The sequence below is a fragment of the Rhinopithecus roxellana genome, chromosome 12 (genome assembly GCF_007565055.1).
Source record: "Rhinopithecus roxellana isolate Shanxi Qingling chromosome 12, ASM756505v1, whole genome shotgun sequence".
Classification (NCBI taxonomy): Eukaryota; Metazoa; Chordata; class Mammalia; order Primates; family Cercopithecidae; genus Rhinopithecus; species Rhinopithecus roxellana.
In genome coordinates this window covers 56152613-56172748 of record NC_044560.1, presented here as the reverse complement: position 1 = coordinate 56172748, position 20136 = coordinate 56152613, and the positions used below count along the sequence as shown (strand labels likewise).

Sequence of the window (20136 nt, the reverse complement as noted above, 5' to 3'; positions counted from 1 at the left end):
AGGCTGGAGTACAGTGGCATGAACAAACGCATGCAGCCACTACCTCCTGGGCTCGAGTGGATCCTCCTGGCTTAGCCTCCTGAGTAGCTGGGACCACAAGCAAGTGCCACCATAACTGGCTTTTTTTTTTTTTTTTTTTGACATGGAGTCTTGCTCTGTCACTCAGGTTGGAGTGCAGTGGCACAATCTCGGCTCACAGCAACCTCCACCTCCTGGGTTTCAGCGAATTTCCTGCCTCAGCCTCCTGAGTGGCTGGGATTACAGGTGCCTGCTACCATGTCCAGCTGATTTTTGTATTTTTGGTAGAGATGGGGTTTCACCATGTTAGCCGGGCTGGTCTTGAACTTCTGACCTAGGTGATCTGCCTGCTTCAGCCTCCCAAAGTGCTGGGATTACAGGCGTGAGCCACCACGCCTGGCCTATTTTTTTTTTTTTTTTTTTTTTAGTGTTTTTGTAAAGATGGGTTCTCGCTCAGTGATCCTCCCACCTTGGCCTCCCACTTTTGGGATTATAGGTGTAAGACCCTGAGCCTAGCCTGGCTTTCTTACCATAGAATTTCCAGCTCTGTCATCAGTATTTCTGCACTCGATTTTCTCTTCTCACTATTTCCCTACTCAGTTTTCTCATCTGTCACCATCAGTTTCCTGTCACCATCACCTTCCATTTCTCCACAACTAGAATTCATGCATTTGTTGGCCACCTAATCCACTTGGATTATCTCCGAAACTGTGGCTCCCAACTCATGAGAACATCGAAAATCTGCTAAACCCGGCCGGGTGCGGTGGCTCAAGCCTGTAATCCCAGCACTTTGGGAGGCCGAGACGGGCGGATCACGAGGTCAAGAGATCGAGACCATCCTGGCTAACATGATGAAACCCTGTCTCTACTAAAAAAATACAAAAAATTAGCCGGGTGAGGTGGCGGGCGCCTGTAGTCCCAGCTACTCGGGAGGCTGAGGCAGGAGAATGGCGTGAACCCGGGAGGCGGAGCTTGCAGTGAGCTGAGATCCGGTCACTGCACTCCAGCCTGGGCGACAGAGTGAGACTCCGTCTCAAAAAAAAAAAAAAAGAAAAGAAAATCTGCTAAACCCAATGTTAGTTCTTAGTCTTCATTGTATTTGACCCAAAGTAAAATGGTATTTGACACAGTTGATCTTTCCCTCTTCCCTGAGATACCTATTTAAAAAAACAAAAACAGGCCGGGAGCGGTGGCTCAAGCCTGTAATCCCAGCACTTTGGGAGGCTGAGACGGGCGGATCACGAGGTCAGGAGATCGAGACCATCCTGGCTAACACGGTGAAACCCTGTCTCTACTAAAAAAAAATACAAAAAACTACCCGGGCATGGTGACGGGCGCCTGTAGTCCCAGCTACTCGGGAGGCTGAGGCAGGAGAATAGCGGGAACCCGGGAGGCGGAGCTTGCAGTGAGCTGAGATCCGGCCACTGCACTCCAGCCTGGGCGACAGAGCGAGACTCTGTCTCTAAATAAATAAATAAATAAATAAATAAACAAACAAACAAAAACAAAAAAAAACAACTTAGCTTCCAGGATATCATACTTGCTTGTTTTTTTTTTCCTACTTGTCTTGCTACTGAGCCTCAATTTCCTTTGTTGGTTCTTCCTCATCTTCCAGGCCTCTGACTGTTGGAGTGTTCTGTACCTCAGTCCTTAAATCTATATGCCCTGACTCCTAAATTTGTGTCTTAACTTAGATCTCTCCCTTGAAGTCAGACTGCTGTATTGAAAAACTGCAGTAATCAACATGTAGTGAAAGTACATAATTGTTTTTTGGCAGGTGTAGTGGCTAATGCCTTTAATCCTAGCACTTTGAGAGGCCGAGGTGGGAGGATTGCTTGAGCTCAGGAGTTTGAGACCAGCCTGAGCAACATAATGAGACCCTATCTGACACCTGTAACCCCAGCACTTTGGGAGGCCGAGGCAGGCGGAGCACCTGAGATCGGGAGTTGGAGACCAACCTGACCAACATGGAGAAACCCAGTATCTACTAAAAATCCAAAAAAAATTAGCTGGGCATGGTGGTGCATGCCTGTAATCCCAGCTACTTGGGAAGCTGAGGCAAGAGAATCTCTTGAACCCGGGAGGTGGAGGTTGTGGTGAGCTGAGATCATGCCATTGATTTCCTGCCTGAACAACAAGAGCAAAACTCTGTCTAAAAAAAAAAAAATACATATATATATATATATACAATACAATTGGCTCAGAGCATGCCTATAATCCCAGCACTTTGGGAGGCCAAGGCGTGCGGATCACTTGAGGCCAAGAGTTGGAGAAACCCCGCCTCTACTAAAAATACAAAAAATTTAGCCAGGCGTGGTGGCAGACGCCTGTTGTCCCAGCTACTTAGGAGGCTGAGGCAGGAGAATCATTTGAACCTGGGAAGTGGAGGTTGCAGTGAGCCGAGATTGTGCCACTGCACTCCACCCTGGACAATAGAGAGAGACTGTGTCTCAAAAAAAAAAAAAAAATTGACTTAGTGTTTTTAACATTCTTCCGGTAACAAAAGTTCTTTAATTTTATATTCAAGGTAACTTGAGAATATATTTCATTTAAGAGATTTATAAAGTTGTTGGAACCAACCAAATGTGGCAAAGGAAGAATAAAGTCTGATTTAGATTATTTTATATCTCCCTCTTACAGTTTTTTCTCATTTCACATTTCAGTGTTTTTTTCTGAATTTATAAGAAAAAGTTCTGGGTGATTCAATGAACTAAACACTTTGAAAAATTTTATTAAATACCCATTTGTATATGTGAATATGTAGTCCAAACCAGTTTGTGTAAGTATGTTAAACATGAATAGACAGTTTAAAAAGCATTTAAAGAAGTAAAGTAATGGAGGCCGGGTGTGGTGGCTCATGCCTGTAATCCCAGAACTTTGGGCGGCCAAGGTCAGCTGATCACTTGAGGTCAGGAGTTCGAGAGCAGCCTGGCCAATGTGGCGAAATCCCATCTCTACTAAAAGTATAAAAATTAGCCAGACGTGGTGGCAGGCGTCTGTAATCCCAGTTACTCGGGAGGCTGAGGCATGACAATTGCTTGAACCCAGGAAGTAGAGGTTGCAGTGAGCTGAGATCGTGCGTGCTGCACTCAAGTCTGGGTGACAGAGCGAGACTGTGTCTCAAAAAAAAGGAAAAAAAGGCCAGGCGCGGTGTCTCACGCCTGTAATCCCAGCACTTTGGGAGGCTGAGGCGGGCGGATCACGAGGTCAGGAGATCGAGACCATCCTGGCTAACACGGTGAAACCCCGTCTCTACTAAAAATACAAAAAAATTAGCCGGGCGTGGTGGCGGATGCCTATAGTCCCAGCTACTCGGGAGGCTGAGGCAGGAGAATGGCGTGAACATAGGAGGTGGAGCTTGCAGTGAGCCGAGATCGTGCCACTGCACTCCAGCCTGGGCGGCAGAGCGAGACTCCACTTCGAAAAAAACCAGAAAAGACATAAAAGACATAAAGTAATGGAAGTAAAAAAACTTTTATTGGCCGGGCGCGGTGGCTCAAGCCTGTAATCCCAGCACTTTGGGAGGCCGAGACGGGTGGATCGCGAGGTCAGGAGATCGAGACCAACCTAGCTAACACGGCGAAACCCCGTCTCTACTAAAAAATACAAAAAACTAGCCGGGCGAGTTGGCGGGCGCCTGTAGTCCCAGCTACTTGGGAGGCTGAGGCAGGAGAATGGCGTAAACCCGGGAGGCGGAGCTTGCAGTGAGCTGAGATTCGGCCACTGCACTCCAGCCTGGGTCACAAAGCGAGACTCCGTCTCAAAAAAAAAAAAAAAAAAAAAAAAAAAACTTTTATTATTATTTCAACGATCTTAGAAATTCTTAATATGTGCCCTTGCATCATGTGGCATGTATCAATACTGTAGTCTAATTCATTTCAGACTCTTGTAGCATATCCTATTAATGGTTAAAATGTCAGCCATGATACATCCCTTCATTTCCTCAAAGCTGCATATTCCAATGTGAATATTATAGGCTTTTTTGTTTTTTGATAAAGAGTCTCACTCTGTTGCCCATCATGGAGTGCTGTGGCACAGTCATGGCTTTCTGCAGCCTCAAATTCCTGGGCTCAAGCAGTCCACTTCAGTCTCCCAAGTAGCTGGGATTACAGGCATGCACCGTCACACGTAACTAATTTTTTTTTCTTTTATAGAGACAGGGTATTACTATGTTCCCCAGGCTGGTTTTGAACTCCTGGGCTCAAGTGATCCTCCTGCCTCTGCCTCCCAAAGTGCTGGGATTACAGGCATGAGCCATCATGCCTGGCTGAATATTATATGTTTATATAAAACTTTGTTACTGAGTAATATATTTTTAAAATATTTGATTACTTTTGTGTCACACTGTATAATGTTACTGCCAAAAAAGACTAAATCTTCCCCTTATTTTGAGATAGTCTCTCTGAATGACATTTTTTGGCATTTTTTAAAACTCTATTGTAAAATAAAACAGAGACAAAGATGATAAATAATTATGTAGCTTAAGTTGAAATAAAAGTGAACACACTTGAAACCATCACTCAGGTTAAGTAACAGAACTTTGTGAGCTACCCCAAAGCTCACTTCGGCCTCCCGAAGTGGTGGGATTACAGGTGTGAGCCACTGCACCCGGCCATGTCCTTTCATTTCTTTATAATTTTATGACCCAACCATTTAGGCACCTGGATAATCTTGCCCGTTTAAAACAATTTGATATCTTTTGAGTATGTTTTAGTTTATAGGTTCCTCCTCCATCCCTTTCTTTTCCTTATAATTTGTTTATTGAAGAATCTATCGTTACGATTTATAGAGTTTCCCTAATCTGGATTTTATTGTATTTGTTGCTGTTTTGTAGAGACAGGGTCTTGCTTTGTTGCCCAGGCCGGTCTGGAACTCCTGGGCTTAAGGTGATCCTCCTGCCTCAGCCTCCGAAAGTGCTGGGATTACAGATGTAAGCCACTCTGCCAGTCTGGATTTTGCTGATTGTATACTAATGGTGCATCTTTCTCTTATTTTCTGCAAATTGGTAGCTGGATTTGTAGGCTTAATTAGACTTACATTTTATCCCTTTGGCCAGACCCTTAGGTGTTGTATTCTTATATTATGAGATACATAAATATCTAGTTGTTTGTCTTTCTGTGATGTTAGCAGTTATTGACACTTAGTAGCTAGATCTATCAATTCACTGGGGATTATGGTGATATTTTAATCATTTATTTTTCACTTACTTGTTGGATTACTGTTATAAAGAGCCACTTTCTGTTACCTATATTTGGTTGCCCAGTTGCACATGAACCACATTTTAAGATAAGTTTATTATCTTAAAATAATATACTTTTGGGCCGGGCGTGGTGGCTCACGCCGGTAATCCCAGCGCTTTGGGAGGCTGAGGCAGGTGATCACGAGTTCAGGAGATCGAGACCATCCTGGCCAACACGGTGAAACCCTGTCTCTACTAAAAATACAAAAAGTTAGCCAGGTGTGGTGGCGGGCGCCTGTAGTCCCAACTACTCAGGAGGCTGAGGCGGGAGAATGGTGTGAACCCGAGAGGCGGAGCTTGCAGTGAACTGAGATCGAGCTTCTACACTGTAGCCTGAGCAACAGAGCAAGACTCCGTCTCAAAAAAATAAAAATAAAAATAAAATAAAATAAAATAATATACTTTTATGTTAGGAATCGCTAGAAAGACTTAAGTTTAAACAGAACCTCTTGGTGCTGAAAAGGAGCATGATAAATCTGGAGAAATTAGTTGATACATTTATTTGATGAATACTTATGGAGTACGTATTCTGAGCCAAGCATAATGCTAGCTATTGGGGTACAATGGTGAATAGATCAATCCAGTGGGGGATTATGATAGCTATGAAAGAGATGTTTCAGGGGACCTAATTTAAATCAATGGCTCAAAAAGACTTCTCTAAGAAAGTGTCCTTAACTTGAATAAGGAAGAATGAGTAGAAATTAGTCAGGCAAAGAGAGAAAGGAAGTTTTCAGTCAGAGAGGACATTGTATGAGTGGTGTTTTACTGAGAAAAAGCTTGACTTACGGAAAGATGAGGAAAAAAGGGTTATATAGCTAAAACATTGTGAGCTAGGGGGAGAGGAGTAAGAGGCAGATAGGATCCTCATCAAGTGGTAGGGCCTCATAAATAGTGTTAAATATCTTGGGATTTATTTTAGGTATAATACAGAAAATTTCACCCATGGTCTTATGCTAGGTTCTGAGTTTATCTAATATACATCTCTTCAAGAAAAATACACCTTTTTAAGATGACTGATCTGGATAGATTGGAAAGTATAATCATTTTTATTTGATTCCAGCTTTACATAACTATCCTAGATGCCATGTATACAAATTATATTTATTTATTTATTTAGAGACAGAGTCTTGCTGTGTTGCCCAGGCTGGAGTGCAGTGGTGCGATCTCAGCTCACTGTAACCTCCGCCTTCTCAGTTCAAGCGATTCTTCTGCCTCAGCCTCCTGAGTAGCTGCGATTACAGGTGTGTGCCACCACGCTTGGCTAACTTTTTTATTTTTAGTAGAGATGGGGTTTCACCATGTTGGCTAGGGTGGTTTCGAACTCCTGACTTCACATGATCCACCCACCTTGGCCTCCCAAAGTACTGGGATTACAGGCATGAGCCACCACACCTGGCCACAAATGATATTTAGATAGAGAAAGAGAGAGAATTCTAAAAGCTAATCTGGTTATGTTCACAGGTGTCTGGAGAAGCCAATGAAACTCAGATTGCAGAAGCACTGAAGCGTTACAGTGAACGGGCATTCTTTGTTCGGGAAGCTCTATTTCATCTTTTTAGTCTGACTCATGTGATGGAAAAAACAAAGCCAGAAATTTTAAAGGTAAGAATAAGAAACTGGATATGAAATTTTTGAAATGATCTCCCTGGGCAGATGATTTTTTGAAGAAAATTGATGAAAATTTGCATTTAGTCTTTTATTATTTATAATATAAGTGATGACGTGTGATTTCAATTATTAGCCACAAACGAGAGAGAATATAGTCGTACAATGTTATTGAAGTTTTATAGTAGTCTCATTAAGCATATAAATGTCTTGTACATATTTATCTACCTAAAACCAGTGACCACCATGATATTTTGTCACCAGCTACTGTAGAAAATGAAAGTATATGACTGGGATCAGGACACTGTTTTGTATATTAACCCTATGTTGCTTCCCAAATAGATTTTTTTAGAAATACAATATTGGGCCAGGTGTGGTAGTTGATGCCTGTAATCCCAGCACTTCAGGAGGCTGAGACAGATGGGTAGCTTGAGCCCAGGAGTTCAAGACCAGCCCGAGCAACATGGCAAAACCCCATTTCTACAAAAAGTATTTAAAAATACAAAAAAAGAAGGAGAGAAATAAAGAAAGCAGATATCGGAATTCCACAAGGCACTTTTCCATGCTGTTTAGAACCTACTGTGCATTCTTAACTGATTTACATTACTCCCCAATTAAGTTTTTTTTAATTTTTTTTTTTAAGTCATAGGGTCTTACTGTGTTCCCCAGGCAAAAGTGCAATGGCTGTTCACAGACCTCAAACTCCTGGGCTCAAGCAATCCTGTCTCAGCCTCCCAAGTAGCTAGGACTACAGGTGTACATCACAGCACCCAGCTATTTTAACCAAGACAGCTTTTGAAGGGCAAGAAAGGAGATTTCTTAATTTTATTGAATGCTTAGGGCAACATTTATCAAAATGTGGTCCTTTGAGCCAGGACACAGTGGCTCACACCTGTAATAACTTTGGGAAGCTGAGGCAGGCAGGTCACCTGGGGCCAGGAGTTCTAGACCAGCCTGACCAACATGGCAAAACCCCATCTCTACTAAAAATACAAAAAATTAGCCGAGTGTGGTAGTGCACGCCAGTAATCCCAGCTACTCAGGAAACTGAGGCATGAGGAACCTGGGAGGCTGAGGTTACAGTGAGCCGAGATCATGCCACTGTACTCCAGCCTGAGCAACAGAGCAAGACTCTCTCTCAAAAAAAAAAAAAAAAAAAAAAAAAAAAAAAAAAAAAAAGGTGGTCCTTTGACCACTACAAGTCTAGGGTATTGCTTATTTAAAAAGCATATTTGTGACCAGGCGTGGTGGCTCACCCTTGTAATCCTAGTACTTTGGGAAACCAACGCAGGCAGATCACTTGAGCTCAGGAGTTCAAGACCAGCCTGGGCAACATGGCAAAACCCTATCTCTACAAAAATTAGCCAGGTGTGGTGGCACACACCTGTAGTGCCAGCTACGTGGGACACTGAAGCAGGAGAATTGCTCAAGCCTGGGAGGCAGAGGTTGCAGCGAGCCGAGATCATGCTACCACACTCCAACCTGGGTGACAGGAGTGAAACCTTGTCAAAAAAAAAAAAAAAAGATATTTGTAAACCCCACCCCCCAAAATTTAGATTCAGTAGGGCTAGATGAGGCACAGGAATCTGCATTTTAATAAGCCCCCAAGATAATTCCAAGGTAATTCTTATGCACATTCATAAGAATTTTGAAAACCAGGCCGGGCGCGGTGGCTCAAGCCTGTAATCCCAGCACTTTGGGAGGCCGAGACGGGCGGATCACGAGGTCAGGAGATCGAGACCATCCTGGCTAACATGGTGAAACCCCGTCTCTACTAAAAAAATAGAAAAATCTAGCCGGGCGAGGTGGCGGGCGCCTGTAGTCCCAGCTACTCGGGAGGCTGAGGCAGGAGAATGGCGTAAACCCGGGAGGCGGAGCTTGCAGTGAGCTGAGATCTGGCCACTGCACTCCAGCCCGGGCGACAGAGCGAGACTCCGTCTCAAAAAAAAAAAAAAAAAAAAACCGATGAGCATAGGACTGTATTATATTTGGCACCTTGTTTAGTGGGCACAATTCCAAGAGATGGGTTTTATCTTCTGTTTTACAGATTATGAAATTGAGGTTCTGTGACATTAAGTAATAATATCAGTGGCAGAGCCACAACTTGACATCCTACATACCTTAAATTCTGAGAATGAGGTGCTTGGGTAGGAACCAGTAACATTTTAGTCCTTAGGATATTATCACCAACACCTATCACTCCTTTTATATATATCAGAGGATGTTGGCACTTCGTATATGAATTGTCTTTTTTTTTTGGTTTTGAATACTGTGAACCAAGCAACAAAGGACTAGATCTCTAGTCTTGATCTGAAATATTCATTCATTCAGAGAATGATTCGGAGATAAATGAAAGAATATAGGCTATTTATTTGTTTGTTTATTTATTGAGGTAGCATCTTACTCTGTCACCCATGCTGGGGTGCAGTGGCATGATCATGGTTCACTGCAGCCTTGACCTCCCTCCTGGGCTCAAATGATCCCCCTGCCTCAGCCTCCAGAGTGGCTGGAACTACAAGCATATAACACCATGCCTGGCTGAATTTTAAAATTTGTTATTATTATTGTTTTTTTTTTTTTTTTGTAGTGATGGAGACCCACTATGTTGCCCAGGCTGGTCTCAAATTCCTGGGCTCAAGTGATTTTCCCACCTTGGCCTCCCAGAGTGTTGGGATTATAGGAGTGAGCCACTTTTATTTTATTTTTTTAAAGATACAGGATCTAGCTGTATTGCCCAGGCTGGAGTGCAGTGGTGCACAATCATAGCTCACTGCAACCTCAAACTCTTGAGCTCAAGCAATCTTCTGCCTCAATCTCCCAAACGTCTGGGACTATAGGTGTGTGCCATCACACTTGGCTAATTTTTAAAATTTAAAAAAATAAATAAATTTATTTATTTATTTTTGAGATAGTGCCTCACTCTGTCATCCAGGCTGGAGTTCAGTAGTATGATCATAGCTCACTGTAACCTCAAACTCCTAGGCTCCAGCAATCCTCCTGCCTAAGCCTCCCGAGTAGCTAGGACTACAAGCCCATGCAACCACACCCGGCTAATTTTGTGGAGACAGGGTCACACTAAGTTGCACAGGCTAATTTTTAAAAATTTTTTGTAGAGAGAGGTTCTTGCTGTGTTGCCCAGGCTAGTCTCGAATTCCTGACCTCAAGTGATCCTCCTGCCTTGAGCTCCCAGAGTTCTGTAATTACAGGCATGAGCCACTACACCTAGCCTAGGCAATTCCTTTTTTTTTTGAGACTGGCTCTCACTCTATTGCCCAGGATGGAGGGCAGTGGCGCTATCTCAGCTCACTGCAACCTCCGCCTCCCATGTTCAAGCAATTCTTCTGCCTCAGCCTCCCGAGTAGCTGGGATTATAGGCACGCACCACCACGCCCGGCTAATTTTTGTATTTTTAGTAGAGAAGAGGTTTCACCATGTTGACCAGGCTGGTCTCGAACTCCTGATCTCAAGTGATCCACCTGCCTCGGCCTCCCAAAGTGCTGGGATTACAGGCATGAGCCACCACGCCTGGCCAAGGCAATTCTTACAGGGAATTTTGCTGCAAAGGAGAGCAAAGAAAAAAGATGGTAATTGTTTGAGTAAGTGAGACTAAAAGAGGGATGTTTTGATTTTTTTTAAATAGGAAAAATATATCTTGTTTATATCCTGATATGAATGATCCAGTACAGAATTAAAAAAATTGATATAGGAGTAGGAGGGGTGAACAGCTTCCCTTCAGTAGACAAGAAAATAACGATCTAACATATACATGGAGGGATTTGTTTTACAAAGGACCCCCAAAAGATTCCTTATGGTAGCGGGCAGGAAGGTGATATGTATGTACGTATGCTGGTAAGTAGGATACAGGTCGTAATGAGAATCTGAAGTTTTTTCTGGTTGCTTCAGTTTTCTTTTCTTTTTTTTTTTTTTTTTTTTTTCTCTTTTCCTTAGAGGCAGGGTCTCACTCTGTCCCCCAAGCTGAAGCGCAGTGGCACAACCATGGCTCACTACAGGCTCTGCCTCCCAGGGCTCAGGCAATCCTCCCACCTCAGCCTCTCAAGTAGATGGGACTATAGGCATGCACTACCATGCCCAGCTTTATATATGTATATGTGTGTGTGTGTGTATATATATAGAGAGAGAGAGAGAGAAAGAGAGAGAGATGGAGTTTCGCCCTTGTTACCCAGGCTTGAGTGCAATGGTGTGCTCTTGGCTCACTGCAACCTCTGCCTCCTGGGTTAAAGCAGTTGTCCTGCTTCAGCCGCCCGAGTAGCTGGGATTACGGGCATGCACCACCATGCCCAGCTAATTTCTGTATTTGTTTTTTCTTTCTTTCTTTTTTTTTTTTTTTTGAGGTGGAGTCTCACTCTGTCGCCCAGGCTGGAGTGCAGTGGTGCAATTTCGGCTCACTGCAAGCTCCGCCTCCCAGGTTCACGCCATTCTCCTGCCTCAGCCTCCCAAGTAGCTGGGACTACAGGCACCTGCCACCACACCCGGCTAATTTTTTGTATTTTTAGTAGAGACAGGGTTTCACTATGTTAGGCAGGATGGTCTCGATCTCCTGACCTCATGATCCACCCACCTTGGCCTCCCAAATTCCTGGGATTACAGGCGTGAGCCACTGCTCCTGGCCCCCAGCAAATTTTTGCATTGTTTTATACAGATGGGGTTTCACCGTGTTGCCCAGGCTGGCGGTTTTCTTAGTGTAGTTGAAAGCAAGATCTTCGGCTGGGCGCGGTGGCTCAAGCCTGTAATCCCAGCACTTTGGGAGGCCAAGACGGGTGGATCACGAGGTCAGGAGATTGAGACCATCCTGGCTAACACGGTGAAACCCCGTCTCTACTAAAAAAATACAAAAAACTAGCCGGGCGTGGTGGCAGGTGCCTGTAGTCCCAGCTACTCGGGAGGCTGAGGCAGGAGAATGGCGTGAACCCGGGAGGCGGAGCTTGCAGTGAGTGGAGATCGCGCCACTGCACTCCAGCCTGGGCAACAGAGTGAGACTCTGTCTCAAAAAAAAAAAAAAAAAAAAAGAAAGCAAGATCTTCAGCTGATAGTGAGGAATGGGAAGGATTTGTCGGGGGTTTGAGGGCAGAGGAAAAAGTGAGAAATAGTTGTCTAGGCCAGGAGAAGTGAATGGATTTTATTGCACTCTAAGCTCGGCAGTGTTCTCAAGGAACTGAAGATTGAGATTTGAGAATGAAGTTATGCTCTATTCAAGTCAGTGAGAATTTATTCACTGCCTTCCATGTAACAGGCACCATAAGTAGGTCTTGGAAATACAAAGATGAGTGACCTGTGTTGAAAAGATTCATTAGCTTTACAGAAAACCTCTAGATATGAATAGCTGAATACCTGCCTTGATGAGGTAGACTGGAACTATTTGTGAGTAACTTGCTATATCCTAGGCTGTTTGCACATGAGGATGAAAAAGGAACTTACGACATCTTTGAAGTTGCTACAGACCAACAAAATAATGCTGCTCTGTGAAGAGGGCTTGTATTTATAAGGTGAATTAAGAGGACTCTTTTTTTTTTCCAGCTTGTGGTTACTGGGATGAGAAACCACCCTATGAATTTGCCTGTGCAACTGGCTGCAAGCGCCTGTGTATTTAACTTAACCAAGCAGGATCTTGCTGCAGGAATGCCTGTCCGACTCCTGGCTGATGTGACCCATTTGCTGCTCAAAGCCATGGAACATTTTCCCAATCACCAGCAGGTAAGCTTATGTGAATTCCTTTTCAAATAGTCCTTGTAGTGTCTTCTACTCATCTCCTACAGTTCAATTTAATAGACCAAGCCTTCAAATTCAAATGCCTTTGGAGGCTGTGGTATGACTGAGTGTAAGAAAACAGAGAAGTGGACACCAAAGGAGTATATTCCGTGCCTAAAAGCACCTAAATCCATATATTGGGGGACCTAGTACAAGCCATACAAAACTCATCTTCCTCCTAGATCTTGAGTTTGTGATCATTTCAGCAGATAGGCACAGAGGATCTCTTCTGGGCTAGGCACTATCAAATGTTGGGATACAGAAATGATTAAGACATGTCTTTTCCATTTCTAGCAGTATGGTAGAAGGTGTAACCTGTCTTATACTCAGGATGAATACTAAAAATGTTGCTTAAATTTTTTTTTTTAAAGCGGAGTCTTGCTCTGTTGCCAGGCCAGAGCGCAGTGACACAATCTCAGCTCACTGCAACCTCCACCTCCCGGGTTCAAGCGATTCTCCTGCCTCAGCCTCCCAAGTAGCTGGGATTACAGGCGTGTGCCACCACACCCAGCTCATTTTTGTATTTTTAGTAGAGACGAGATTTCAACATGTTGGCCAGGATGGTCTCAATCTCTTGTCTTTGTGATCCGCCCACCTCAGCCTGCGAAAATGCTGGGATTACAGGCGTGAGCCTGCTCACCCAGCCCTGAAAATTTTTTTTTTAGATCATTTGAAATTGACCATTGAGTTGGCGAGTTAGTAAAAAATACTCAGAGGCCCAAAACCAAGTAAAAATGGCAAATCACATTGGTGAGTGGATCATTAAAGCCGGCTTCCCTCATTGAGGGCAGTTGCCAAACTAGATGAAATTTAGGCTTTGATTTTCATGGCCTCTGGAAGCCCATCAGACAGAAGACTCCTAGTATAAAGCTATGACTTCCTCCCCAAAGATACGTTCTTACTAAAAAGGAGCTATAAATAAGTCTGCCTCTGGTAGAGAAACAACAAAAGAATAAGCCCAAAGAAAGTAGAAGGAAGGAATAACAAAGATGAAAGTAAAAATTAAGTTGATGGGTGCAGCACACCAGCATGGCATAAGTATACATATGTAACAAACCTGCACGTTATGCACATGTACCCTAGAACTTAAAGTATAATAATAAAAAAAAAAAAAAAAAAAAAAAAAAAAGAAAGTAAAAATTAATAAAATAAAAAACATACCATTATTTTAGAGAGGATCAATAATTCCAAGAATTGATTCTTCGAACATATTTAATAATATTGAAAACTCACTGACAAAGTTGATCGGGAAAAATGAGAAAGGATGCATATAAAATAAATAGGAAATGGGGTGGGGGAAATGGGAAGTCACTGTATTGGGTTTTGAGTTTCCTTCTAGGGTGATGAAAGTGTTTGGGATGATGAAATTGTGATGGTTGCACAACTCTGTGACTATACTAGAATCCATCAAATTGTACACTTTAAATAGGTGAATTGTATGGTACATGAACTGTATCTCAAAGCTGTTATATATTTTTAAAAACAATGTTCACAGTAGGCCAGGCATGGTGGCTCACGCCTGTAATCCCAGCACTTTGGGAGGCCGAAGTAGTAGGATCACTTGAGCCCAGGAGTTCAAGATCAACCTGGGCAGCATAGTGAGGCCCTGTCTCTACAAATAATAAAAAAATTAGCCCAGCATGGTGGCACACATCTGTGGTCCCAACTACTCAGGAGCCTAAAGAGTACATGCCTAAAAGCATTTAAATCCATATGTGGAGGAATTGTTTGAGCCAAGCACTCAAGGCTGCAGTGAACTGTGATTGAGCCACTGCACTCCAGTCTGTGCAACAGAGCAAGACCTTGTCTCAAAACAAACAGACAAAAAAGAATGTTCAAGCTGGGTGTGGTGGCTCACGCCTGTAATCCCAGCACTTTGGGAGGCCGAGGTGGGCAGATCACATGAGGTCAGGAGTTCGAGACCTGCCTGACCAGCATGGAGAAACCCCCATCTCTACTAAAAATACAAAATTATCCGGGCGTGGTGGCGCACGCCTATAATCCCAGCTACTCTGGAGATTGAGGCAGGAGAATTGCTTGAACCTGGGAGGAGGAGGTTGCAGTGAGCCAAGATTGCACCATTGAACTCCAGCTTGGGCAACAAGAGCGAAACTCCATCTCAAAAAAAAAAAAAAAAAGTTCACAGTAGCACTGTGTAGCTGTGTATAATGATAACAAATTGGAAACACCAAACACCACATGTCCATCAGCCTGTGTTTAGTCACACATCAGAATACTTAAAAGCAGTGAATGATGAATGAATTACAATTCCAGATGACAACCTTGATCAATCTCAATTACAAGTTGGGTATTTTTTAAAATGCAGAAGAGTACATACATGTGATTCAATTTACTTGCAGTTCAGAAACTTGCAAAACTATATGGCACATTATTTAGGAATATAAATACATGTTTTGATAAAAAGCAAGGGATTGTTAAACACAAAATTTAAACTAGTTGTTCCTCTGAGGGGAAATGAGAGGGAAAAGAGAGGGCCAAATGGGGCTTGCTAATAGTACTATTGGTAATAGATTCTTTTTCTGAAACCGAGTGGTAGGTACACCTACACAGTGGTAGTATTCGCTGTATTGTTATTCCTTACACTCTTGCTACTCAAAGTGTGTTCTGCTAACCAGCTGTGTTGGCATCCCTTACAAGCTTGTTAGTAAGGCAGAATCTCAAGATCCCAGACTTACAGAATCATTTTATAAAGATCTCTAGGTGATTTGTGTACACATTAAAGTTTGAGAAGCACTGCCTTATGCCTACATATATTTTGTAAATTTTTTTTTGTATTTCTTAGTTAGTAAAAACATTTAAAAACAACTCAATTAAAAAAAAAAACAACCACCCTTGGAACTCACCTATTAGTTGGAAATGCAAATACTATAAATTATTATGTAAATTATCTTCAGCTATTTTAACTAAGTGCTACAGAAACTTGAGAATGATTAATTCTGCCACCTGGATTGGGGTATGGACAAAGGTACCAGGCAGGATTTCAAACGGGAAGTGACATTGACTCACATCTTGAAAAATGAATAAGATTTCCCATGGAGAAAAGCAGAAAAACAGTGGACCTATATGTGAATGTGCAGGCATTCCAGGAAGGGCAAGTTGCGTGTGACTGGAGTGTAGGAAGGGCAGTGTAGGATGAGGCCAGTGATAATCAGATTAGGGCCAGATTTGATGAATGCCAGCATAGGAAATTTTGATTCCACATTGAATTCCTTAAAAACAAACAAAAATTTAAAGAAAATTCCTGAATACTTGCATAGTTCAGACTGTAGCCCCCAAAATCAAAACTCCGGCTGGGCGGAAATTGAAGACTACAGCAGAAGTCTTCCTCTTTTCCATTTCTGCCTGTGGTGTTTTTCAAGTGCAGTCGGTGAAATTTATCTTCTGTTATTAATTTAGCCATTAGTTCAGTTAAGCTTAGCGCTTTGTTGAATTCAGACTGTGTGCACCTGTGCTAAGTTCTAAGCATTCAGATACAGGAACACATAATGTACCATAGTGTAGCAAGTACTGAGAGAAACAAGTGCTGTTGGGAGCCCAGGAGGGGCACTTAGGACAATTTGAAAATTAGAGGCTATACACTGTGGCTTGCCTTTAATCCCAGCACTTTGGGAGGCTGAAGCAAGAGGATCACTTGAGCACCAGGAGTTTGAGCCTGCAGTGAGCTATGATTGTGCCGCTGCATTCCAGCCTGGGTGACAGAGCGAGACCCTGTCTCAAAAACAAACAAACAAAAAACATTAAGAAGTCTTCCTCAATGAGGTAATATCTCTGCCCTGAGTTGAATTGTGAAGGAAAATTAAGCGTTTTCCAGCTAAAAGAACGGGAGGGATGGGCTTTCTAAGTGGAGGTAATTAGAATAGCGTTATTGCCTTTCTTACTTCTATGGATCTTGTACAAATTATTGTGTTTATTTGGGAGGAGAAAAATGGTGAAGGAGGAAAGTTATGCCACTAATCAATCTGCCAGATTATGATTCATATTTTAGGGGAGGTAAATGGATCCTCAAGCAGAGTCTGTCCTAGCACCTTGACCATCTGAGATGAATATAAAACTTCCTGAGAAACCCTCTTAATTAATTACACTTGTACCTAACCCATTCCGTATCATTCACCTGGGATTTACTACCAATTTGCCTTTTCTCTGCCATTTCTTCTATTATGTAATCTTTCTACATCTTCCATGAAGCAAATAGGGTGTTCATTTTATATCTGTTTTTCTGTTTCTTGACTAGCTGTATATATCCCATTAGTCTGACTTTTGCCTTCTATGATTGAATTCCCTACATTAAGTCTTCTTTAGGTAAGAAATCTTCCAATTGTACACTAACGCCTTTAAAAAATATCAAAGCCATGTGTCCAAATAAAAAAAAAAATTGGTAGTGTATATATATACTATGACTTTTTTTTTTTAGGCCCACACTTATTTTCTTATTTTGCTTCACAGGAATAACTTGAATCACCTTTCTATTATGATGGTGCACCTTGACTGTGTCAAGTAATTTTTCATATTTTCATTTACTCTTGTTTAATTGTGCTGGTCTAAACTTTATTTAAAAGATAGAGCCAAGCCTATCAGTCAGTCTTTAGAGGCCAATGTGTAGAACAGTACCCCCCATGTACTCTATGTTAGAGTCTTCCAAGCAGGCTTGTCTATATTCTTTGATGCTATGTCAACAGGTAAAACTTTCAGCCACTGTTTTTGTCATTCTCTGTACCTCAAAAAATACAGAAGACAAGGTTACTTCATAGGCCACCAGAAAGAAGGAGATTAGCTGTAATTATCCTATTTATTGCCCTATTTCTCATCTAATAGAAAAGGAAAAAAAAAAAGGTACAAGTAAACTTGTATGGGTCTCCTGGAAGTCAGCCTTTCAATACTAGGGGGGCAGATAAAGGTTGTAAGAAATAACTGGTGTTTCATCAGTCTTCTTTATGTGTGTGTGTGTGTGTGTGTGTGTGTGTGTGTGTGTGTATATATATATATATATATATATGCATGCTACCTTGGTTCAAAGATAACAAAGTGATATTTTATTTAGGATTTTTTTTCTTCCTTTGATTCTTTAGTTACAGAAGAATTGCCTCCTTTCACTTTGCAGTGACCGGATCCTTCAAGATGTTCCATTTAACAGGCAAGTGATAGCTCTAGAACTTAATGTGGGGCAAAACAGAATGTTAGAAATCTGTCTTGGGTCATTTCTTACCCTTTAGGATAGCTCTTTTATAAGATTAATTGAGTAGATAGAATTGTGGGTTATTTTATAGAATGCTAAATCTACTTTCTTTAATTTAGTGCTTTGACATTCATGATAGCAAATTGACCCATGTTTTCATAGTCCTTTGCTTAGGAATTTATATTGGTTATAGTTTTCAAGATATCCACATAATATTGTAAGCTATGAGCATTATTATCCCCATTCAAAAGATAAAAAAACTAAGACATATATAGAGATTGTCTTGACTATGGCTTTGTGACTAATAACTGCAAGGTTAGAAAGATGCAGGTCTGGCTGGGTGCAGTGGCTCACACCTATAATCCCAACACTTTGGGAGGCCAAGGTGGGAGGATCCCCAGGTCAGGAGTTCAAGACCAGCCTGGTGAAACCCTGTCTCTACTAAAGATACAAAAAATTAGCCGGGAGTGGTGGTGCACGCCTGTAATCCCAGCTACTCGGAAGACTGAGGCAGGAGAATCACTTGAACCCGGAAGGTGGCGGTTGCAGTGAGCCAAAATCATGCCATTGCACTCTAGCCTGGGCGACAGGGCAAGATTCTGTCTCAAAAAAAAAAAAAGACGTAGGTCTTCTAATTTTAGGTCCAGTGTTTTTTCTTTTTTTTTTTTTGGTAACATATCTCTTATTATTATCATTATTTGGTATTGAATTATGGAAGAAACTTTTTAAGGAACGGTTAAGGGAGGCCATATAACTAGATTCCATTAAATATTAAGGGGACCTTTATTTTCTAAGATGTTATTTTGGAGCTTAAAAAGTGTTTTTTTTTATTTTACTATTTTAAAACATAATTTTTCTTTTTCTTTTTTTTGAGACAGGGTCTCACTCTGTCACCCAGGCTGGAGTACAGTGGTGCGATCTGAGCTCACTGCAACCTCCTCCTCCTGGGTTTAAGTGATTCTCCTACCTCAGCTAACTGAGTAGCTGGGACTACAGGCATGTGCCACCACGCTGGGCTAATTTTTGTATTTTTTGGCACAGCCAAGATTTCACCATGTTGGCCAGGCAGGTCTCAAACTCCTGACCTCAAGTGATCCACCCACCTCGGTCTCCCAAAGTGCTAGGATTACAGGTGTGAGCCACCATGCCTGGTCTTATAATTTTTTCATAATGGCGTTTTTAAAAGGAAATTTATACTTCATTATTTAATGAAAAGTATGTTTCTCAAGCAGCAATTCTTTTTTTTTGAGACAGAGTTTCACTCTTGTTGCCCAGGCTGGAGTGCAATGGTGCAATCTCAGCTCACTGCAACCTCCGCCATCTGGGTTCAAGCGATTCTCCTGCTTTAGACTCCCAAATAGCTGAGATTACAGGCATGTGCCATTACACCCAGCTAATTTTTGTATTTTTGGTAGAGATGGGGTTTCACCATGTTGGCCAGGCTGGTCTCGAACTCCTGACCTCAGGTGATCCACCCACCTCAGCCTCCCAAAGTGCTGGGATTACAGGCATAAGCCCCCACGCCTGGCCTTCAAGCAGCAGTTTTACTCTGATTTTATTTGAAATAAGCAATTTGGATGAAAATATAACTACATATATCTCATGTAGATTGCTAATTTTATTTTGGAAATATTGAACCTCTGTGCTCATCATTGTAACAAAGTCTAAGGTAGGAAAGACATAGTCACTCTCCTAAAGATTATATTCTACTCCTTAATGTTTTCTTAAAGGGCTAGATTATAAATACTCTAGGCCTGTGGGCTATAGAGTCTCTGTTGCAGCTATTTAATTCTGCCATTGTCCCTCAAAAGCAGCCGTAGGTAATATATAAAGAAATGGATATTGCTGTGTTCCAACAGAACTTTACAAAACAGGCAGCCAGATCCACAGGTTATATAGTTTGCCTACCTCTCATCTAGCCAATGCACTGTGCTAGAATTGACCTTCTTTGTGGTCAGAGGCTATGATTGGTTCATCACTTTGTCTCTAGTACTTGGGTGGATATTTAATGGATTGATAGTTGAATGAATGAATGAATATTACATGAGACAGAATTTTTCATAGAAGAGGTGTTAATGAAATGCATTGGGCCCCCACACAAGGAAGGAAAGATTCTGTCTGACTGATGCTCATTAAGGATTTCATGTTTGTTATGGCACTTGAGATAAAAATGGTAAAAACTAACATGTATGAAGCACTTACCACTGCCAGGCAGGCGTTGTGCTGAAGTGTTTTATGTATGCTTATTCAGTCCTCAGAACAATCCTGTGAAATCATTACTCTTATGATCTTCATTTTTCAGATAAGGAAATAG

The 20136-nt window shown here is 42.0% G+C and overlaps 1 protein-coding gene across 3 annotated transcripts in view; it reads left to right on the top strand.

Moving 5' to 3' along the window:
* The window catches only part of ZYG11B (zyg-11 family member B, cell cycle regulator), a 118889-nt gene that overhangs the window by 49864 nt on the left and 48889 nt on the right, over nt 1-20136 (top strand). For all 3 annotated transcript variants that reach the window (XM_030912863.1, XM_010372150.2, XM_030912864.1), the window contains exons 4-6: nt 6719-6859; nt 12398-12574; nt 17716-17780. In XM_030912863.1, coding sequence (XP_030768723.1) covers nt 6719-6859; nt 12398-12574; nt 17716-17780 — 383 coding nt within the window. The remainder of the gene's footprint in view (nt 1-6718; nt 6860-12397; nt 12575-17715; nt 17781-20136) is intronic.